The sequence below is a fragment of the Molossus molossus genome, unplaced genomic scaffold (assembly GCF_014108415.1).
Source record: "Molossus molossus isolate mMolMol1 unplaced genomic scaffold, mMolMol1.p scaffold_m16_p_3, whole genome shotgun sequence".
NCBI lineage: Eukaryota > Metazoa > Chordata > Mammalia > Chiroptera > Molossidae > Molossus > Molossus molossus.
Window position 1 is genome coordinate 10,706,979 of NW_023425366.1, and position 24,445 is coordinate 10,731,423.

Consider the following 24,445-nt stretch of genomic DNA (forward strand, 5'->3'; position numbering starts at 1 on the left):
AGTATAGTGCTTGGCCCATACAGTAGATGATGAATGTTTATGACTGATGAATGAATGAATGAATGAATGAATGAATGAATGAGAGGTAAGGGAGGTTAGTTTGTCAACAACAATTTGTTAAAATCCCACTTTGTTCCAATGGTAGTCTCTTAACATGGATTTTCAAGTGAAGATTGCATTTTCTCCAGAATATTCCACCTGTTGGGGTGGACTTCCCTAAATGACCTCGCCCTCCTCTGCAAGGGACAACCCTGGGTATGCAGACAGATTACAGAGCCAAAGGCCTTCCAGTTTCTCCCCAAGTGCCCTGGTGGTAGGCAGGAAAAGCTTGTTTTGGTTTTGCTCCTTTAAATATCACAGCTTTGGAAACGTCAGCAGAAGTATCCAGGCTGAATAGACACTTTTTAGTTCCTCTCTTTCTCCTCCTTCTTGCTCAATATCCTGAGGACATAATAGAACTTTTCTTGTCTAAGTCAGCCTGGTGGGGGGGAGGGATCACTCAACCATTCCCCTGACATCCCTGCTGCCAGGCGTCAGAAAGTGTCCCTGTCCTTGGAGTCCATGTGCCGAGCAACACAAGAGCCAAAAGTGAGGGTGCCCAGCCCCTGGCCCCAGGAAGACCTCAAGGAAGCCCTGCTCCCACCTCATTCTGCCGGAGTCAGGTAACAGCTATGTCCAGGTTTCTTCTTTCAAATAAACGTGCCATATTTTATAGCAGGAAAAGGGCCCCCTGCAAACTCTGGCAGCGCAGACGTGCCGGCTGGAACAGCGGGGAAAAGGCACGTCCCGTTGGAAAACAGCAGAAGAGAAAGGTGGACGTCAGAAATGAAAGCCCAGCCTCATTGTGGCCAGAAGGGTGATCCGCAGATAAAAGTGTGTCCTTTGCTGCTTTGTAACCGGATAGGGCCTCTCACGAGTTCCTGTTCCAGCCTCTGGTGCCGCTGGGATGAAATGAAGTCTTGTCCTGAAACAAGACACAGAATCCCATTGTGCACAGACAATTTACCCCATCCTGCTCCTGACAAGCGTGTGCCCATCCATCTTTTTTGATGAGAAGGAGGAAATTTCAATTTCCCCCAAACCCTACCTTCTGGCAGGGGGTGGGGGTTCCTGTGAAATTTCTACCCAGACGAAAGAAGGGGGCGGCCCTGCCATCAACCCTGCCTTCTCGGAAGGAATCCTGGGGAGCAGGACAATGGATGACGAGGCCACGAGTCCTCTCAGGGAGTATTTTAGAGTGGCAGTAACCCCCAAATTTGGTCGGAGCCTTTGGCCCTCTTGTATACATTACTGCCTCTTGTAAAGAATTCACAAGGTCGATTCACCCCCCTTTTAACTAAACTCATAGTGAGGTAATGAAAAGAGGAGGGGTCTCTTACTCTGCCTCCAAGCAGCTGTGTGACTTTGGGTGAGCCACTTAACCTCTCTGTGCCTGTTTCCTTCTTTGAAATAATGCGGATAATAGTACTAACCTCATGGGGCTGTTGTAAGTATAAAATTCTATACAGTGATTCTGTGTTAATATGTAAAAAGACATCATTAATATTTGCCATTTTTAATATTTTGTCATGAGAGAGATTATTCTGTGTAGAAAAATAGATGGTGTGTGAGCACAAGGCAAAGTCATGACTGTGCTTTTTGGCCCAAGCTGGGCTGTCAGGAGAGATTTCTTTTTTTTTAATCCTCACCCGAGGACATTTTTCCATTTTTGTTCAGATAGAGCGGGAAGAAGAGAGAGAGAGACATCGACATGAAAGGGACACATCGAGTGGCTGCCTCCCACACAACCCTAACCAGGATCGGGGACAAAGTGCAACCGAGGTACATGCCCTTAGTGGGAACCGAACCTGGGTCTCTCTGGACCGTGGGCCGATGCTCTAACCACTGAGCCAAACTGGCCAGGGCTCAGGGGAGGTTTTACCAGAACGCTCCATGGACGTACACAAGGCCAAGCACAAACTTCTGAGATTCTAATGCCCCAAGAAATTAATGATAATGGGTGAGCAGGAGGAGGACATTGTTCTTTCCAACAAAACCACATCGTAAAAACACGCTATGAAAGGTGACTTCCAAAGGAGTTGCGCTGTATTCAAGGGACACCCTGGAGAAGTTAGTCTATTTCAAAATGAAAAGGCTGGGAAGGGTTTCATTTCTTGGGAACTTATTTTAAAGGCTCAAATCCATGCTGCCCGCTTGTCATTTCCATCCGTGTGTGTAACTACCATTGGGCTCCCAGTGCTTCCCAGTTCCAGCCCAAATCCCGAGGCCTGGGGGCCTGGACTGGGACTGGGAGCTCAGGAAGGCCGGCTTGGGGGGAATTCTACACCCCTGGAGTTACGGCTGCTTCCTGGGCAGTCACACTGACATCTAGTGGTCTAAATGCTAAGTGCAGGCGATTGCTTTGAGGCTTTCTCTGGTGACTAATGTGCCTTAAATGGTGTTTTTCCTTCACTGGTATTCCATGTGAACAAGAGGGAGAGGTCAGGGGAAGTAGACAGACTGTCTCATTTATTTGGTGTGTTAACAGGGGTTGCCTTTGGGTGCACATTCGAAGAACAAGAACCTGGAGAGAGGACGTTGGCTCACTGGCCTGGTTTAGGCTATGGTCCCCGGGGTTGTGGTTAAAACTTTGGCTCCAGACTCAAGATCAGAGTTTGAATGGGGGCTCCGCCACTCACCAGCTGCGGCTCTTGGGTGGATTACTGCACTACCCCATGCTTTGGTTTCTGTGTCTGTAAAGTGGGGAGAACAGTAACTTCTTCATGGTTTGCTATGGGCTCTCAGCACAGAAGGCAACCAATGGTGTCTGCTGTTGTGACTGAGTTTGAGACAAAGTGGCCCTCGAAGCTGTGGCCCCGCAGACCAGGCAGCACAGGCCAGTGGGAAGCCTGGTGGATGTGCAAGGAGACCCAGATTCAAGTTCTGTCACTAAGTAGCCGTGTGACTTTGAACTGGTCACTTATCCTGTTTCCTTTTCTGTAAATTGAAGAGCTTGAATTCACTGATGTTTGGGGATTGTTTTCATTTTTACTGTGATTCCTAGATAAGGCTTTCAATTCAAAATGGTCCACTTTTAAGCCCATTTTGATTGCTTTTTATAATTTTTATTTTTACTGTTGAAAGTATTATAGATGTCCCCACTTTTTCCCCCCATTGACCCCCTCCTCCCTGCTCCACCCCCTCCTGCCTTCCCCACACTATTGTCTGTGTCCATTGTTTATGTATATATGCATACAAGTTCTTTGGTTTATCTCTTCCTGCACCGCCTCACCTTTCCTTTGAGGTTCATCAGTCTAACAACCAATTTGTACTTCTTAATTCCTTCACCTTTTTTACCCCTCCTCCCAGCCCCCTCCCATTCGGCAATTAACAAAAAGTTCTCTGTAACTATGAGTCTGTTTCTGTTCTGCTTGTTGATTTGGTTTGTAGATTAAATTGTTGATGGATATGTATTTAATTATTGCCATTTTATTGTTCATATATATATATATTTTATCCTCACCCGAGGACATTTTTCCATTTTTTGTTCAGGTAGAGCGGGAGGGAGAGAGAGGAAGGGAGAGAGAGAGAGAGAGAAACATCGATGTGAAAGGAACACATCGAGTGGCTGCCAGCCGCAAGACCAACCAGGGCCGGGGACAAACGGCAACCGAGGTATGCGTCCTTAGCGGGAACCGAACCCGGGTCTCTCAGGACCGCAGGCCGACGCTCTAACTGCTGAGCCAAACCGGCCAGGGCTATTGTTCATATTTTTTATCTTCTTCTTCAAGAGTACCCTTCAACTTTTCATATAATACTGGTTTGGTGGTGATGAACTCGTTTAGCTTTTTCTTGTCTGGGAAGCTCTTTATATGTCCACTGATTCTAAATAATAGCTTTGCAGGATGGAGTAATCTTGGTTGTAGGTCCTTGCTTTTTATCACTTTAAATATTTCTTGCCACTCCCTTCTCCCCTGAAACGTTTCTTTTGAGAAATCAACTGATAGTCTTATGGGGGCTCCCTTGTAGGTAACAAATTTTGCTTTTCTCCAGCTGCTTTTAAGATTCTCTCTTCGTCTATAACCTTTTGTATTTTAATTAGGATGTGTCTTGGTGTGGGCCTCTTTGGGTTCATCTTGAGACTCTGTGCTTTCTGGACTTGTATGTCTGTTTCCTTCACCACGTTAAGGAAGTTTTCTGTCATTACTTTTTCAAATAGGTTTTCTATTTCTTGCTCTCTCTTTTCTCCTTCTGGTACCCCATGGTACAATGTTGGTACACTTGAAGTTGTCCCAGAGGTTCCTTGTACTGCCCTCATTATTTTGGATTCTTTTTTCTTTTTGCTGTTCTAATTAGGTGTTTTTTGCTTCCTTATATTCCAAATTGATGGTTTGATTCTCAGCTTCACCTACTCTACTGTTGATATTTTGTAAATTATTCTTTATTGCAGTTAGTACCTCCTTCATTTCTGGCTGTGCATCCTTCATTTCTGACTGGTCCTGTTTTATGCTTTTGAGGCCTTACTAAGTTCATTGAGCATCCTTATAACCAATGTTTTGAACTCTGCATTTGATCAATTGCTTGTCTCGATTTTGTTTAGTTCTTGCCCTGGAGTCCTGTTCTTTCACTGGGACATGTTTCTTTGGCTCCTCATTTTGGCTGCCTCCCTGTGTTTGTGTTTATGTATTAGGTAGAGTTGCTACAACTCCTAGGCTTGGTAGGGTGGCCTATTGTAGTAGGTGTCCTGTAGGATCCAGAGGCGCAGCCTCCCTGATCACCCCAGCTGGACATTCATGGTGCACCCGTCATGTGGACTGTACACCATTCCGTTGTAATTGAGTCTTGATTGCTGTTGGCAATGGGAGGGATTTACTCAGGCTGATAAGCTGCAAGGACTAGCTGTGCCTATTGACCACCAACCTCTGACCACCTTGAAGGATCAGCTATGCAGGGGCCACCACACAGAGCAAGACTTACTTCAGCAGGGCTCTAGTACCCACTGAATCCACTCTTTGAGTATGTCTCTTGTGGAGGTGGTTGGGTGGTGGTGCTTTGCCGTGATCTAAAGCTGTCCACTGGGTGTGCTGGGTGCTGGCTCTGGGGCAAGGTCAGCCACTGCCTGTGTTATATCCGGGGCCATCAGGCATAAGCTGCAAAGTGATCCACAGATGGCTGCTTCCTGTGCTGGGCTTGGAGGTGCCCAGGCAAAGCCAAGCTGTGAACCAAGGCTGGCTGCTTCTAGTGCCAGGCCTGGGGCCACTTAGCAAGAGGTATGGGGTTAGCTGAGACCAGATGCTGCTTGTTTGAGAGATTTTAGGAAAATCTGAAGCAGGAGCCAAGACCAGCCAATCCTATGGTAAAGCCTTTGGAAACAGGTTGGGTGGGCCTGAAAGTTGGGTGGGGCGGGGCCTCAGGGAGTCACCAGGGCGGGGCTACCAGTGTGAGCCAGGTTGCTGGAGGCCCAGATATGGGACCCGTCTGCCGGGCCTGTGGGGGAAGGGCTCACCAAAGGAATAAAGGCTTCCACCAGCACGTCTGTCCAGGAGAAAGCTGCCCCATCCAGCTCTCACCCTGATGCCAAAGAGCTCAGTTCTTCCTCCATTGTCTCTGGTGCCTTTCCAGCTGCCTCCCTGACTCTGGAGCCTGGAGGGTGTAAGTCTGAGTAAGTCTCTTCGCGGGCCCTTTAAGAGGAGCTGCCTGGGGCTCCCGCCGCCTCAGCCTCCCTGAGCCTCAGTTCCCACTGGTTTTACAGTCAGAAGTGATGGGGATTCTCTTCCTGGCACTGAAACCCTGAGCTGGGCACCTGGTGTGGGATGGGGACTCCTTCTTCCCAGCCGAGGTGTCCTCCTGATTTTTATCCGCCACACGTGGGTGTGAGCCCAGCCCGTCCGCCTCCGCCCTCCTCCCAGTCTCCATGCGGCTGCTGCTTTAATTCCGTAGTTGTAGGGCTTCCATTCAGCTCGATGTCAGGGGTTCCGAATGATGTTTATTCTGTAGTTTAGTTCAATTGCCTTTCTTTTTACCAAAGCCCAGGGCCCAGCATGTCCAGGCATTTATTTTTACAGTTGCTGACTGATAAGTGGAGGTTGGAATGATCTCTGGATCAGCCACTAGGAATAAACCAAGTATGCGTTTGGGCAGCAATGGGAGCCAATGGGAAGTCCTCCCGGCTGAAGAACATTCCGCCGTCAGCAGCTGGTCTGGGGTTTCTCTGACAGACCTGGAGAGTTCTGAGCTTGTCCTGTTGATCTGCCTCTGCTAACCAGCCTCCATAGGTGGACAGGAAACCAGCAAAACCATTGAGCTGTACAAATTCAATGCATGTTTATTAATAATATTGCCAAGTCTGTGCCACGGATGTTGGTGAGGTTAGTGCCTGACTTGCTTCTGAGAGCAGGTTAGATGCCACCACAGGTCCTGCTGCACGTGATTAATTCCCCACTCTGTCCCTGCAAGCCAGGGCCGATCCCAGCAGGGGGGCCCAGGAAAGGTAATTGTGCAACAAGACTCTGTCTTGCATTAAAACCTCATCCATGCAGGCACTTGGACGTTCATAGAAATGCAACACAAAGGCACTTTGGACCTTGCCAGGGCGGGAGTATTAGTATCCTCTGACTGCTGTAACAAGTCTCCACAAACTAAGGGGCTTACAACAACGGACATTTATTCTCTCACAGTTCTAGAAGCCAGAATTCTGAGCTCCAGGTGTTGACAGGGCCAGGCTTTCCCCAAATGCCCTTGGGGAGAATCCAGTTCATGCGTTTTCCAGCTTCTGGTGGGTCCAGGCATTCTTTGACTTGTGGCTGCATCACTGCGGTTTGTCTCTGTCTTCACACGGCTTTCTCCTCTCCTATCTTGTCTTCTGTATCTTACAGAGACACTTGTCACTGGATTTAGGGTAATCCAGATGATCTCATCATATGATCCTTAGTTACATCTACAAAAACCGTTTTTCCTAATAAGATCACATTCTCAGGTTGACAGATGTGGACTTACCTTTTCGGGGCACTACCGCACTTTGCTTAGTAAGCACAGAAGACAGAGGGGGAATTTAGAAAGACGGGCAGTCAACATCTGCACCCCATTCACTCATGCTGTATCAGGGCAGCCCCAAAAGATACCTCAGTTCTTGCAATTAAATGTCTGCAACTCTTTTTTTAAAAAAGATGTTTTCCTTGATTTTTTTTTATAGAGAGAGGAAGGGAGAGAGAGAAACATCGATGTGAGAGAGAATCATTGATCGGCTGCCTCCTGCACACCCCCTACTGGGGATCGAGCCCACAACCCAGGCAGGTGCCCCAACTGGGACCTCTCAGTCCATGGGATGATGCTCAATCCACTGAGCCACACCGTCCAGGCGTAATGTCTGTAGCTCTTTTAGTAGGAGTTGATCAGTAAAGATACGAGGATCAGAGCAAGAGAGGTGAGGATCCCAGAGGATCCAGCATTTTAATCATTTTTGTACTTGAATACACCATGGGTCGCCCTCGCAGTAGTAGATGTGGCTGGCTGGGCTGGCGATTGTCCGTAAAGAAACGCTCAGAGGGGTACAGCAAGATGGATCGGCTCATATAGCATGTGCAGCATGAGAAGTAACCCTCAGGATAATGCTACCACATCCTCCGCTTCCCCTGTCTTCACCTCAAACGAGACTATTCAAATACCTTCGTTAACCCATCCGTCCAAAGATAACCTCAGTCAGTGAGGGGTACTGTTATATTTCTCCAGGAGCTTTTTATTGTTTTTATTCATATCAGAAATTTGGCATTGGTCCTCTGCTACATTTTAGCCACACTTAAGTCACTTAAAATGTTATAGAAGTTTTAAAAAACACTTTGAATGAAATAACATTTTTTTCTGGAGCATAAAATGCATATATACAAGCACGATGTTATCGAAATGCCATTTCCTCCTCCCTTTTGAGTCGCTTCATTTTATCTACCAATCACTACAACTTAGACAAAGAGAAGGAAAACATCTCACTGTGGGGAAAGAGTGAAGCAATTTTATTATTTACAAAGAGTTTTGATTTCAATTGATACTTCTCCAAATACCAGTTAACTCTTTCTTTCTGAGTGTTTCTATTGTGGTAAAATATTCGTAACGTAGAATTTGCTTTTTTCACCTTTGTTAAGTGTACGGGTCTGTGACATTTAGTACATTCACACCGTGCGACCACCGCCACCTAATCCAGGATGTCCTACTTTGCCCAGCTGAAACTCCATACCCAATAAACACCAGCTCACCCCCTCCTCCCCCAGCCCCTGGAGCCCACCATTCTCAGTTCTGTTCCTATGAATTTGGCTCTTTGAGGCACTTGAGTGCAACCACACAGTACTTGTCCTTTTGTGACTGGCTTATTTCACTGCGCATTGACCTTTTCCCGAAGGTGAGCATCCGTGTTACAGCACCTATCGGAATTGCCTTCTTTTTTAAGACTGAACGATATTCCAGCCTATGTATATAACACACTCTGTTCTCCATTCCTCCATGGGAGACACTGGGGTTGTTTCCAACTTTTGGTTATTGAGAATAATGCTGCTGTGAACACAGGTGTACACGTATCTATTTGAGTCCCTGCTTCTTTGGGGCATGTACCCAGCAGTGGAATTGATAGATCACTTGGTGACTCTATTTTTCAGTTTGTGAGCGACCACTGTACTGTCTTCCCCGGTGTCGGTGCCTTTGTATTCCTATCAGCAATGCCCATGGCTCAGTTCTTCATAGCCTCGCCAGCACCTGTTATTTTATGCTTTTCGACCATAGCCATGCTAATGGGTGTGAAGTGGTTAAAATGTTTAATTAAAAGAAATTATTTTGAAACAATAGGCAAATCTCTGGTATTTTTATTCTTAGCAACTCACTTAGTATTTAGAAAAGTATAGAATAGGAAGGGATTCCGGTTTGTTTCATTTTTCTATTTCTGTTCTTTAAATTAACCATAGATGTTACTTTAAAAACATTTCTTTAAAACAATAATAAAATTTCTTTTTGCTTGTCTATCATCTAGACAGAAACGTGTATTTTATAGGAATGCATTGTCATCAGTCTGACTTTTGCCACGGGACTTCCCAAACCAAAGCCTCATTCCCTAGCCACATCGGTCCACACCCGTCAACCTCCCTCTGGTGATGAGTTTTAAGCTAAAGCCAGATGAATTATAAACACCATCCCAGGGTGACAGTGGTGGAACCAGAATATTGCCCCTGGGCCCCAGAACTGCTCATTGGATGACTCATGTCACTGACTCTGGGAGATAATTTGGGGGAAAAGAAAAATGTCATCATCTACCTAAACACCTCACCCCTGCAGCAACACACTCAGACCCAGCATCAAAAAAGCAAGCAGCTGTGCCGGTCTTCTCTAGCTGGCTCCCCTTTCCAAATGGCCTGCCAGGTTTCAAAGCTGATCAGGATGTTTTGGCTTAAAGCCCCACGTCCTGGTCCTGCCCCATTTCTTTGCCCTTCTCAGATCTGCTCATTGCCACCGTGGGCAGAACAAAAATGTTAACCCATCACCTGCAGTGACTAGGGACCCTCAGACAGAAGGTCAATTACTGGGGTCAATAGAAAGCTTTTTGGATCAGAAGGAAACTATTAAAAGAATTAAACTCAAAATAGTAACCAAAGAAGAGAAAGATGAAGTCAGGCTTTCTTTGGTGTATTGACAAAGAATTCAGTCAAAAACTTAGGTTCTCCTGTCTACCATGTACTTGCACTAAGTTTGCCTTCTATAAAAATAATAAATAGCCAGGCTTTGGGACAACCACATGAGATACTGTATGTAAAATTTTGTTTTAAAATGCGATGAATAGTTCTAATGGTAAAATTAGCAATAAGTGTAGAATACCAAACTCCAGGCTTTTTTGCTAACTATACAAGTGTACGTGGTTTTCGGTGGGGGGGAGGGGATTGAGGTCATTTGTACCCTGGAATAAGTTATCTTAATAAAGCATAGACTTTTTTTTTCATTTAATTTTTTTTATCCTCACCTGAGGACATTTTTGCATTTATCTTGAGATAGAGCAGGAGGGAGAGAGGGAGGAAGAGGGAGAGAGGCAGGAAGAGAGAGAGAAACATTGACATGAGAGAGACACATCAACTGGTTGCCACCCACACAACCCCAACCGGGGCCAGGGACAAACTGCAACCGAGGTACATGCCCTCAGTGAGAACCGAACCCAGATCTCTCTGGTCCCTGGGCCGATGCTCTAACTGCCGAGGGAAACTGGCCAGGGCAAGCACAGACTTTAAACTAGATAGAGGCAAAGTGCCACACACTATAGCCAGCCCATGAGCAGGGACCCCCAGCACCCTCAGGAGAAAATGAAGGAACGCATGAGTGAGTGGACGGCAAAGACCCGGGGAGCTGGAGCCATCCAGCACCGTGGAAAAGTGGGGGGCGTGGGAAAAGGCTAGGTGCTAAGAACAGGATATATACCATGAAAAGCTTGAAATTTTGAACATCGCAATTTTAATGAGAAAAGGTGCAACCCACAGGAACGAGCCCTGTGATGACAAAGGTGAGCAAGATCGCTCCTCTTGCGGTGAAGTCCTATTACTGTGACTTATAAGGAGAAACAGCGAGGCAAGAGGTGGGAGGGGGCGATATTTTTAAATCCTGATTGCTCAATAGTGAATGCATTTTCTTCAAAGCTTACAAGAAGAATAAGTAGAATGGGAATGGAGGAAATTAGGGGGAGGGTTTCACATCGTCATATTCTGTGGAGTGAGGTTTCAGAATGTTACCCATCTCTGGATTCTTCTATAACCCCATTTCTAATGTCTCCTTTTTTTTTTCTTCAAATCAAACTGTGGGTCCCACATTGACTGGCAGCTGCCACCTGTCTTTTTTTTTTTTTTTGGATTTAATACACAATTTTAATATATAAAGAACAAATAATATACAAGATTTTAAAATGTTGCACATGGCTTATCAGAAGTGTGCATTAAGCATTAGAAATAATTCATACGCTTCCGACGTGTGGAAGCTGCCCCCTGCCTCGATTCGTTTGTTGAATCTGCCTTTTCTGGGCCGTTCTCCTCACGCAGAACCTTCCACATGCCGGGAAGGAAGTGTTCAGAAAACCCCACAGGGAGCCCCTCCCCCCCGCCCCACTCCATGGACACCACACGCTTTCGGTTTCTACTTGTCAGGTACGGAGAAGGAGCTCACTGCCCAGACGCGTGTCAGTGTGCATATGTGTATTCACGTGTGTTCAGAGGGAGGCTGGAAAAAAGGGCAGCGAATATTTCTATGTTGTTTTTCCCACGTCAGACAACGTTTCTCTGCCACTAAACAGTTTTCTTTCAGACTTCATGTTTTTAGCCAAGTGAGTTTTCTTTTGCTGCTTAATGCTATTGATATTTGAAAGTAGAATGAGCATAAGAAGTGGTAGATGAAATCAAGATCCCTTTGGGGTGACAGAGTTGCAGGTGCAGGAAAATGAAAGGACTTCCAGGGGTGCGCGCACCCTCAGTATCACCCTGGAACCCACATAAGCCGTTGGAGAGAGATCTATGACAAGAGTTTTCAATTATCTGCGTGTTCATTAGTCAACATGGAAATAACTGTCCTCCAATTCGGTATATTTAGTTAACGCAGGCTAATTATATCCTAAGGAAATGTGAGCTAAATTTGTTGAAAAACTATGAAAACCTAGAACAACAAAAATAAATGACTTCAGGGCTGTTTTGTGGTTCTGTCCCACGTCCACCCTCGCTGCATTCTACCACCATTTCGTCAGCATCAGGAAGTCAAAGGCTTAGATCAGAGCCAACTTCAGAGACACATGCAAAGTCACACTGAACTTCCTCATGCATGTTTGCCTAAGCCATCGGAGGCCACAACACAGTCAAAGTGGGTTTGTGCGGAAGCTGTTCGGTAGGATAACCAGGGAGTGAAGGTCTGAAGGTTACAATTTGTATAATGATGGTGATTTTCCAGCTCTTGGTCTTGAAAGGCAGAGGGTACACCAAAGCCTGGCTGATCAATACACCAGAGCCTGGCTGATCAATACACCAGAGCCTGGCTGATCAATATGCAGTTCCAGGTGACGCCGTCTTTGGAAGGTGGGCCAGCGTCGTCTAAGCTTTACCCACTGCTGAACTCTAGTTTCCTCCATTTCGGATCCCCCGGAGAGAGAACCCAGCAGAGCCAGGACAGGGCCAGAGCAGTGTGCCCGAGGTCACAGAGGGTGGATAAAGGTTTTCTGCCCGAGTGCTCAGGCCATTTCCCGAGGGAAGCCACATGCACAATTCCCAGAGAGACCCCACTCTGGGGTTGCCTCCTGGTCCATCTCCACCCTCACAGGTCACCGAAACAAATGTCAGGGGTGTCACAGTCAGGGTTAACACCACGGCCTCCACTACCTGTGTCAGCCCATCGGCAGCAGCCCCAACAGCATGCTCCCACAACCTCCAGAAGGGGGCCTGGTGCTCTCTCTGGCCGCAGAGCCTCCCACTGGACCCGTCCATGGACTATTGGCCATGGAGTCGAGACTCTCAGCTCTTAAACAGATTCCCGACTAGGGTTCCACACTCTAAGAAGCTCAGGAAATCGGGTCTCCAACTATTATTGGTGTGATCAAGCAGCGTGAAATTCAAGTCCGGTTAGCCCATCAGCCACTACGGTTAATACACACAGAGCGGGGCCAGCGCAGGTTTCCCGTTGTCGTGCGGGAAACACAGAGTTTATTCTTGTCTTATTACGTATTCATTGTATTCTGTTTCCACAAGAACAACTATAAACCTACTGTTGCCTCACCCTGTGTGATGGAAAGCAACGTGCCAGGGCTCAGGGCTGTGCTTGTTTGGGTGGATGGTGGCAGAGGGGTGCTTTTTGAGGAAAGAAAATAAAAGCAGGTCCCTGTTTCACATCTCATTGGGAAAACGATGGAAGTCTTCAGACAGTGTTGGTAAGGATGAAAAAGCCGATTGCAGTTTTATTCGCTATGGGGACCTCACCAACTACCATCTGGTGAAGGGTGTGCTCACAAGGACTGCATTTCAGCCAACTTCCAGTAATGCTACTTTTAAAAAAAATTTTTTTTTTTATCCTCACCCGAGGACATTTTCCCATTCTTTGTTCAGGTAGAGTGGGAGGGAGAGAGAGGAACAGAGAGAGAGAGAGAAACATCGACGTGAAGGGACACATCGAGTGGCTGCCACCCGCACGACCGACCAGGGCCGGGGACAAACTGCAACCGAGGTACATGCCCTTAGCGGGAACCGAACCCGGGTCTCTCAGGACCGCAGGCCGACACTCTAACTGCTGAGCCAAACCGGCCAGGGCATAACGCTACTTTTACAGCTAAACACAGAGTAATTTTGCTATGTCGTGGCTAACAATAAAGAGTTTTTAAAAACGTGATTTTCAGATTAAAATGGGCCCCTTTTCCAAGTTTACTAGGTAGAGCAAATCAAGTCTCTTTACAGAAAAACAACTTACCACTCTGCACGCGGGCGTGCATGTGAGGTTTCAGAGGACGTGGTGTGTGTAGAGGACGGGGTCATGGGAACACAGCTGGTATTTACTTTAACCCAGACAGTGCAAATCAGTGAGGCTGACTGTTGTGCTCTATGAAAACCTGAGCTGCTTGAGTTTACTACAGCGTTTCTCCAGCCTTTCTTCTACCCCGAGGAGGGTAGGTTCATCTGGCGTCACAAAGAACTTTCTGTCTTCCTCGTCTCTCTGTTGTACTTTCTGGTCAATCCTAGGCCAAGTGGATCCTAAGTTTGAGCAACATGAGTCAGCACCCCAGCACCCCTCACCGGCTCTCTCCCTCTTCTATACACCCTGGTTACAATTTCTGATGACTTGGGCAAGACTGGGCTAACTTCCTGAAACATTTCCTCTTTACCTCTGTACCTTCTTGCAGCCTCATGTAATCCCCCAAGGCCACTGCTCCTGGGGTTCTGTTCTGGGAAATGGTGGTAATGGTAGGAACTGATTCTGTTCTATGAGAGGAACCAGCAATTCAGATCAAATAAGTTATGGGTATTGACACGTTACCTCAACATAACAACAACAATAAAAAACCCATACCCAGCAAAATTGATTAATGATGAAAGAGAGAGACAGAGAGAGACAGAGAGAGAGAGAAAGGAGGGAGGAAGGGAGATACACCAATTTGAGTCAACTATTGTTATTTACTGTCTCCCTCTTAATTAAAAGCATGACAGGCGCCCTGGCCGGTTTGGTTCAGCGGTTGGAGCGTCGGCCTGGGGTCCCGAGAGACCCGGGTTCGGTTCCCGCTAGGGGCATGTACCTTCGTTGCAGTTTGTCCCCGGCCCTGGTTGGTCGTGCGGGTGGCAGCCACTCGATGTGTCCCTTTCATGTCGATGTTTCTCTCTCTCTCCCTCCCACTCTACCTGAACAATAAATGTCCTCGGGTGAGGATAAAAATAAATAAAAATAAAAAATAAAAGCATGACAGGCAATTAAGTGAACTTTTCTTCTCTTGTTCAATGAGCTTTATCTAGGGAATGTTGAATGAACTCAAAAAGAGTCTAGGGGTTGTGGGTAGAAATAAATGATAAAGATTTATTCAAGGGTCTTAGAGTTTGTAAACTGAGAACACAGCTAGGTAAAAACCCAGAAATGTTCCAAAGAAGAAAGAAACATTAAGAATTTTTATTTTAAAAAATGCATTCTTGAGAATATTCAGTCTGCATTCTTAGCCCAAGATTGTTCCAGGACAGTTATCAGATGTCAGTCAGTCTGGATGAGGGGTGCCAGCTGGTCTAAAGGATGGGTACCAGTAGGTCTGGTCACATCCAGTGGTCTGGATAATAGATGTCAGGTGGTCTGGGTATGAGTCCTTCAGGGGGTCATCAGGGGCTTTGATATATGTCCAGATGTCACAGTATATGGACCAGACCTTGTCACAGTACTAGAAAGTTCAAAATTTTTAAGTTTCCAACCTAGTCAGAAAAAGGATAGTCTTTCTCACGTCTCAGCCTTCACAGTGTTAATCATTTTAGTAGCTTGGGTGAGGGACTCCATTTTCCGTATCCCCTATCTTCACCCTCCCTCGGGAAAAAGAACAGTGTCTGGAAAAGTGGTCCCTTCCCCTCCTGCTTCCCTTTCAGAAGTGACACAGACAGAACTCAAGGCGTGAACTCGGCTTCAGAGTTACTTCAAATGCATTAGGTGTCCGTGACCCAAGGGTGTTTTTGTCCTCCGCACTTTACAAAAGGATGCTTTACAGATGAGCCTGTTGATGACAAGGAACTTTAAAAACACTCTCTAGTGGTCGCCTTTGTATTATTGGTTTCTATTTATAGGTCTTAGCGTGTACTCTATTATAAAAAATACAAAGCAGACTCTGTACAAATTGGCAGTTATGAAAATAGTCACAGGGTCATAAAGTACAGCAGAGAGAATATAGTCAATACTTTTGTAATAACCGTGTGTGATGACAGGTGGGTTCTAGAGTCATCAGGGTGATCACTTTGTAAGGAATATAACTGTCTCGTCACTATGTCGTACACCTGAAACTAATATATTTTATATGTCAACTCAAACTTAAAAAATTTTTTAAATATTACTTTTCCAAAGCAGACGTTCTGGTAAGGTGTTTTCCGTAATCCAAGAGCAATAGGATTAGCTCAGGGCTTCTCAACATCAGCACTGTTTGGACTGATGATGCTCGAATGTGCAGGGCTGTCCTATGCATTGTGTTCAGCGGCATCCCTGGGCTCTATTCACTAGGTGCCAGGAGCACTCCCTCCATCACTCATTTCCATCAGAAACGACTCTAGATGTTGCCCTGGCCGGTTTGGTTCAGTGGTTAGAGCATTGGCCTGTGGTCCCTAGAGACCTGGGTTCAGTTCCCACTAAGGGCACATACCCCGGTTGCAGTTTGTCCCCGGTCCTGGTTGGGTCGTGCGGGTGGCAACCACTCAATGTGTCCCTTTCATGTCGATGTTTCTCTCTCTCTCTCTCTCTCTCTCTCTCTCTCTCTCCTCCTCCCACTCTATCTGAACAAAAAATGGAAAAATGTCCTCAGGTGTGGATAAAAAAAAAAAGAAAGAAATGTCTCTAGATGTTGCCAAAAGTACCCCGGCTGAGAACCACTGGATTAGCCTAATATCCAAGATAGACTAAAAAGTATGACTACTATAAAAATAAATCTAAAACCCTGTTATCAATAATAGTAAAACAATATTTTTAATTTCCATATAAAATATATAGATGAATTTGCTATCAAAGAAAACATTTCCTTGATGTCTATACTAAAGGCCATCTCAGCCTTTGCTTAAATATGTACTTGAGCCCTGGCCGGTTTGGCTCAGTGGTTAGAGCATCGGCCTGTGGTCCAGAGAGACCCGGGTTCGGTTCCCGCTAAGGGCACGTACCTTGGTTGCAGTTTGTCCCCGGCCCTGGTTGGGTTGTGCGGGTTGCAACCACTTGATGTGTCCCTTTCGTGTCGATGTTTCTCTCTCTCTTTCTCCCTCCCACTCCATCTGAACAAAAAATGGAAAAATGTCCCCGGATAAGGATAAAAAAAAATATTTAAATATGTACTTGACTCACACCCTTATGTACATTGCTAAAAGCAAATATATATACATATATGTATATATGTGTATATATATGTATATATATGTTTATTTATTTATTTATACACACACATATTTCTGGATTCTGGAGTCCTTAAGTGGAAAACCAGGTGATGTATTTGCTAACAGTCAACTTCCCAGGGCTAGGACAGATGTGCTAAGTTTTTACCAGTGAAGGTATAGAATTCTAAGGAAGTGGGAAAATATCTGGGGGAACTAGAGAAATTTTATTTGCATCAAGAGCATTTCTACAATTACAGCTGTGTAATTATGGAGCGATGCATGTAGTTTTGGCTAAACGTTATATAGGTCCATAGATGGAAATAATGATGAATTGCTTCAAATGACTTTGAAAAGAAAATTGCAAATAATCTAAGATAAAATTTTTGTTTTACTTAAAATATCTTAAACTCTGAAGTCTTCCAGATTGTGAAATACCTCTTCTTAAGCATAAATAGAAACCCGATCTTAAAATCATTAAAAGTTAAAAAAGTCCTCTAAACTAACGTAAAGTGCCAGTCACAGGGTTGCTGGGTGGACAGTATATGAGAACTCTCTATTACCTTTGCAATTTTTCTGTAAATCTAAAACTGTTCTAAAAAACAGAGTTTATTTTTTAAAGATTCTGCAAATCCTATACGCTGATAAAGATCAATTGGCAAGGGGAAAAAAGCAGAGTTAATATTGAAAATTTATCAACTGGAGGTATTAAGCAATCAGAATGTTTGCTGATCAGACATCCAACCATCCTGGTGTGTATTAGCTGACTATCAGTTCTGGAAAAAAGCAAGGTACTGAGCCAAAGGTGGGGACAAGCAGGGTGTGTGTGCGTGTGTATGTGTTTATATGTATTTGTATATGCATAGCTTAGATATATACATAAGAAACTGATAACAGTGGTTTCCTCTAGTGAAGACCTGGGTGAGTTTACCATGTAATTTATTGTTTAAAGCGTGTGGATTTTGAGAGTGCAAGGGGGATTATTATTATTCCAGAGCAAGAGGCATAAGCTCGTGGTGAACTGGTGAATCAGGATGTATAATCTCCCTAGAACTGGAGGACGAGGGCTTGGAGCTTTGGGTCTTGGAGCAGGCTTACTTTTCACTCTCGTATGCAATGATGATTGCCCCTACCCTATTTTTTTTTATTTAAAAAAAAAAAAAAAAAAAAAAAAAAGCCCTAGAACATGGAATGGATATTTAACCTACAAAAAGTCAAGAAGAGAGAATGTCAAAAAATTTTTAAATCATTTTTTACTTTCCATCATTATCATTAAGGAAGAAATCTGGCTATTATGGTTAAGAACAAGGCGTATCTAGGTGTTAACGATTTTTAGCTAACGAACTTACTAACAGTGATAATAACCAACCAACCTCTAAAGCTAAGCAGTCCACATAAGTGATGAAACAGTTGCAGTTCAGGCTACTGATTTGCCAGACGTATTAGTAAGCTCAGAGGTTGTCATAGCATCTTCAGTGTCCTGCACACGAACGTGCTCTTTCTTAACCTGTCCTTGAACATCCAGTGAAAAGTTTGAGTGGAGATAAAGTAAACCCAAACATACCAACTTGATTACGTTATCCAGCGGTCACACCGATTTAAAAGTAGGATGTGACATTAACAATTGCAACATCGCAGTTTGGTCACCTGGAGAAATGATGTTATGTGACTAGTAAATTGGAAAAAGCCATGATCGCAGACCTACAATTCTTGATCTCAGAACGTTACACACATTAGCCCGTTTAATCCTTTTTTGAAAAACAAAACCCTGTGAGAAATCGGTACCGCTATTATTTGCATTTTATAGATGAAGAAAACTGAGTCGGTAGATCACATGGCTAGTAAGTGGCAAAGTCAAAGTTTGAACCCAAGTCAATAATCCCAGAGCCTGGGTTCGTAAGCAAGACACTGCCCTGCCCCCAGGTCTGGCTGACATCTGAGATTAGTTCCAATTCCAAATCAACCACTTCCATACTTTCTTCATTAAAACCGGGACATGGAGTTTGACAATGGATTAGTGTGTTTCCTGGGGTTTCCCCTGTAAAATTTGAGATGTGAAGTTGCTATAACTAAACAGGAAGTCACTTAAATCCTTTGGTTTCTGTTCCTCACCAACAGAATGGAAGAGGTAGACTAGCTGATTTCTACGGCTTGACTTGCTTCATAAAAACAGGAAACCCTCCTGGGTACTAGGTGCTCTATAATGTGCTTTGTGAATATTAATTTGTTTCTTCTCCCGAACAGCCCTGTGACGTGGCCTTATTATTCCCATGATAGAGGTGACCCGACTAAAGCCCAGAGAATGTGTGTTCCTTGACCTTGATTAAATAGCTAGTAAGATCCAAACCCAGGCAGTCTGGCTCCTGAATCTGTCTGATTAACCACTCTGCTACGCAACCTCTTAGTATAAAATCAAGCATAAATTATAGATCTAGGATATGAATCATAAAATATAGAGTAAGAGAATGCTTCCCCAGAGAGGGACATTCCTCCAGGTGGTGAGCAAACTTGGGTGTTATTTCTTTATGCTGCTGTGCTCAGCTTGGCGTTCTCTGCGGTTATGATATTCTTGGAGGCACAGGGCAGGACATATCTTCTCCTATTCTCACCCCACCCCCAACACTAAACTCTCCCTGGTCTTCCTCCCTGAGGCCTTGGTTTTTTTTTCTTGTTGTTGTTTTTATGCTCACCCATGGATATTTTTGCATTTCAGATAAGAGCAGGAGGGAGAGAGGGAGGAAGAGAGAAAGAGAAACATCGATGTGAGAGAGACACATTGATTGGTTGCCACCCACACAATCCCAACCAGGGCTGGGGACAAACTGCAACCAAGGTACGTGCCCTTAGCGGGAACCGAACCCAGGACTCCCTGGTCCACAGGCCGACGCTCGAACTGTTGAGCCAAACCGGCCAGGGCCTTTGAAGTTTGACTGAGATTTTGGGGACATCATGGCGATTTAAAAAGTGATCAAGGAAGGCAAGGTAGAAAACAAGATGTTTCAGCTAATCAGATATAGGTAGTAAATTAAAGGAGCAAAATTCAAGCTGGAAAATGCTTCTCTCATCTGGTTTTCATCTCCTGCTCAGGTTCCTGGCCCCCAAGCCACAAGTACACATGCAGTTCGGTACGGAGACAAACTCCTGCTGAGAGTATCACTTCGTTGAAAATCCCTATTCACAGTATTCAGCTCAGTGCCAACCTTCATTCCCCAAATATATATTAAAACCCTGGCCTTGGTTCAGGTGTTGTGGGGATACAGAGAGGAATGAGACCGTTTTTGGACTTTGGAACTTTAGATGGATTGGAGTCTGAATCCCTGTGCTCACAGTTCCTGGCTGTGAGTCTTGAATACACTATTTAACAGCTCTCATAATAACATTCTCATCTACTGAGCTCATGCTGTGGGCCAGGCAGGCACTTTATAAATTCCATCTCCAATGCGCATGACAATTCTGGCAGGTCTGCATTATTATGCCCATTTTACAGATGATGCAACTGAGGCCCAACTAACAAATCACGAATCCAGCCAAGTTCTCATGGTCTTTCCACTATGTCCTCATGCAGTTTTACCCTCACTCTTCTTTCCTGGGACATGGAGTTGGCGAATGCCATCCTCCCAAAGCACGAGATGGGCCGCACAGGTACATGCATGGTTCAGAGTCACACACACACCAAATGGTGGTTCTTACTGTTATGAGAGGAAGTCATACTCGGGCATGTAGAAGTGTCTGAAGTGAGTTAAGAGGACAGAGCAAATCCTCCCAACCGGACAGGGTCTGGTTTTGTGGTATTCGAGTGGGGGGACTTGAGACATGAGGTGTGCTTGGGTATGTGGCAGTGAGTGGTGGGGGTGGAAGCTGGAAAATATTTTCTAAGAGAATGAAAATAGACATGGGAATGACCACACATGTATCCTCAATGATTTTTTTTAAGCTTTTGACTTTCAAGTAGTCTAAAAAAACTATAATATTCTAGGAAGAACTTGCTTTTGAGAGACAGACAAAACATACTATGAATTCTACCAGATTACCTGGGATTACACCCACAGAGAAGGGTGACTGTCTGCCCTCTTTACTGTGCAGTACCCTCATTCTAGAACAAGGGGGACAGACAGTGTACATAGCAGGACCTCTGAGAAGGAGTGACAAGTGTCACTGTAGAAGAGACAAAACTGGAGAAAACAAGAAGTCTGGATGTCAGACTTCCCAGCCAGTCTCTGCATCCTTGTCCCCTCCCCCGAGGGCCCCAGACGACGCCCCTAGACAGGACCAGTCCTGGAACAGAGCAATCTACCTGCTTGTCTGGTTCCAGCTGAATCATTAGCATGAAGTATATAAAAGTAAGTAGAAAGACTCTTTTTATTACTTACACATAAAACGAGTGGGTATTTCTGCCCCACCCCCTGTTAGCAAGCAGACAGACCTCAGATGGAGGTAGGCACCCTCACAGACCAGAGACATTGAATGTGGCCGTGCCATACAATGTATGCAACCTGGGAGCTCACTTTCATTTTTAAAATGCAGTTTCTATTTAAGAGGCTCACCTGTGCAATATGGAAGAAGTCATTTGTTAGAAACTTCCATATTTTCCCAAGTAAAATAAAACAGACAAATACCAAGTAAAGAATAAATCCAACAAGCCAGCAAGAGAAACAGTGATAGGAAAGAGAAACAATAGGCTGCGACCAACAAAAGCAAGCATGTCAGTCTAAGACAAACCCAAAAAGTGTATGTGCTCAGGCCCTCCCCCTTCAAGAGACTCTCACCACTTATTTTGCTGTAGAGGAAGACAAATGTTACAATATCTGGCGACCCAATCAGCTCCACCGCAGGCCTCAAACCAGGAAACCGTCTAAAGTGTAGTGTTTTAAACTGTGGAAGTGTAGTTCTCAGCTAGTTTTTGTTCCCCATGCTTGTAGGATGGGAAAGCAGATGTGAAGTCCCTCATGGCGAAGTTTAACACCGTGGGCAGCCCGACGGAGGAGGTCGCAGGCAACAGCCGGCCCTTCAAAGCCACGGGGCAAAACTCCCCCTCAGGAGTACAGGCCAAAAAGAACTTATTCACCAACCAAGGAAATGCCAGCCCTCCAGCGGGACCCAGCACCGTACCAAAGTTTGGGTCCCCAAGGCCACCTTTGGGGGTGAAACCTTCTTGTGAGGAAAAGCCGGACGTGGAGCCCAAGCCCCCGTTTCTGAAGCCCACAGGAGGGGGCCAAAGGTTTGGATCACCAGCGAGCTCCGCCACCAGAGACCCCGAGGTGAAGGCAGGATTTCCGAGGCCTGTAGGCCCCAAGCCCACCAACCTTCCCAAAGAAGACCCCAAGCCGGCCTTCCCCCGGCCTCCTGGGAATAAGCCTTCACTTCCCGGACTCAGCCAGGACCATGACCTCAAGCCGCCGGGTCCAAAGCCCAGGTTTAATCCTCCAGCCCCGGAACACGAGCAGAAGCCAGTGTTCCCAAAGCTGTCTGGGGTTCAAGGCAAGTTCGCGTCCACTTCCCAAGACCATGACCCCAAGCCCCTCTTCCCCAAACCCGTCATTGGCCAGAAGCCATCCCTGAGCGTCGATGACCCCCATGAAGTCGACACCCCCACGAAGAACGCGTCTCTACAGAGAGGACCCTTGGCCACCCCCGGAGTCAAGTCCAAAGCCGGCCCTTTGAAGCCGGCCAGGGAAGGCCCAGAAAGCAAAGACCAAGGGGGCGAGACGCCGAGTTCGCCCTTCCCCGGAGTGGTTCTGAAGCCGGCCGCGAGCAGAGGCGGCCCGAGCCTGTCCAAGAGGGCCGATGAAAAGAAAGAGGGCAGGAGGGCAGATGCTGGCACGAGCGTCTTCTCCAGCAGGACGAGTCAGGAAGAGCCTGCCTCCGGCGCTCCACCTGCCTTGCTCCCCAAGACCCCTTCTAAGGTGACAGCGGCAGGCCCCTGGGGCCACAGCCAGGACAAGGAAAAGGGAGACAAGACTGCAGCCACCCCGAAGCAGAAGCCCCTGCCCTCCTTGCTTGTCCTGGGCCCTCCTCCGCAGAAACCCAGCAGACCGCCCAATGTGGACCTGGCAAAATTCCGCAGGGCTGCTTCTGTTCACAGTAAGTCCTCCTCTCTCTGTTCACCGCGTCCGGCTCCACAGCGGGGCCTTTCGTCGGGGGGCGGTGTGCGCGGAGCGATGGCTCCATCGCCGCGGCCGCCTTGGCACGACTTCGCTTTGGTGTGGGAACTGGGAGAAGGCAGAGCTGGTCTGGGGGATGGGGAAACACGTCCACTTGACTTTGATCTGTGGTTTTGCTTAATGACAATCATTTCATTTACTTCCTTAGTTTAGTTTCATTTCTGTTGAAGGAGACGGTGGTGTGTTGCTACCATTAAGGAGCTGGACAGAAAGATGAGCAAAACCCTCAGGCAGTGATTCTCACATGGGGCAATTTTGACAGCCAGGGGACTTTGGGCCTTGTCTGGGGGCACTTTTCATTGTCACAACTGGAATCTAGCGAGTAGAGGCCAGGGACGCGGCCACACGTCCTACAATGCACAGGACGCTCCTGACATCAGTTATTGGGCCCCAGACATCAGTAGTACAGAGGTGCAGAAACCGCCTCCAAGTGACTGTACAGTGCCACGATTTCGTCATGTTTCCTAAGCCCAGCAACCAAATAAGAGAGCAACAGAGCTCTTGTGAAATGACACTTTCTGTTTTATGTTTTAGTTGTTTTCTACTTTCAGTATTAAATTTTCGGAACTTCTCTCATTTATAAAGTGGCACATAGCTAGGATAATAAGCCAAACAAAAGGGTATATTCTTCTTCTTCTGGGTGAATGGCGTATTTTCTATCAGAGATGTTACCAATACTATGGAACATGCTATCACGTGATACTGAGTGGCTTGGTAAAGATTTGTAACTCTGCATAGCAATGACAGAAACTCACTGACGCCTGAGATGATGAATATTTTAGGCAAATAATGTGTAACCGTTGTTTACTGAGCTGGGAAGGTTTACAAGCGACCATGCCACTGTTGGGCATATTTTTTTCCTTATAAAAGAATGGTCTGATTAAAGCTGTCCCAGGCAGAGAGGTTGTTTTTCTTGGCTCTGTAGAAGTATTTTGCAATATGTCATCTTTCTGAGATTCATCTTTTCAGTGTTGATCAACAGATTAGCGATCAAATCTCCCATTAATCTATCATGCAGAAAGCAAGTGTGGAATGACTCCATGATTATCCACCTTCTAGAAAGACTCAGGCTTGTTACACCTGTGTCCCCTCATCTGTTACCTTCTTGTTCCAATACTGGTCCATAACTCAGAAGTTTTATATTTGGGGCACCTTCTAAAAGATTCTTTCTTATTGCTCTTTCTTAGTTTTTCTGTACCTCAGATCTTAAAATGTGCTATCATTAGCTCCATTTTATGGCTCTCTTTCCTGCCAGGAAATTGTTCTGATGTCCAGGAGAAATCTGGGAGCTTCCTTCCACGCCCTTCATCTGGGTCTCCACTCCACTACCAGGCGTGGTGGTGGGAACCAGCTGTCTGGTTCGTGCCCCCGAATGAGCGCTCACAAACGCTCATGGGGCCCTCTCGCTGGTTCTGCGGCCCCGTCAGGTCAGCGCTGAGCTGATTTTCAGCGCAATATAGCTCCCAGGGAGCCAGGCACAATTGCTTAGTGTTAGAGTCGATTCTTGTCCTTCTTCTTCCCTTTACAACCCTTACCCCAAATCCTGCCATGCCTCCCCACTGCTCAGATCCGTCACACAGACTAGATTCCAAATCCTCTCATCAGTGCACCCCACTTCCAACCTCCGATCCCCTGGTGCATATTATGCTCCAAAATGGACCCCATTCCCTCTCCATCCACCTTTTCCACAGATCAGAATTCAATCCTTCCTCTTTTAAACTGACTTAGGTTGGTGTCGGG

At 45.9% G+C, this 24,445-nt stretch overlaps 1 protein-coding gene across 2 annotated transcripts in view; it reads left to right on the forward strand.

The window, feature by feature from the left end:
- FYB1 (FYN binding protein 1) overlaps positions 1 to 24,445 on the forward strand; it is a 154,748-nt gene that overhangs the window by 39,708 nt on the left and 90,595 nt on the right. For both annotated transcript variants that reach the window (XM_036280079.1, XM_036280080.1), the window contains exon 2: positions 21,464 to 22,625. In XM_036280079.1, coding sequence (XP_036135972.1) covers positions 21,464 to 22,625 — 1,162 coding nt within the window. The remainder of the gene's footprint in view (positions 1 to 21,463; positions 22,626 to 24,445) is intronic.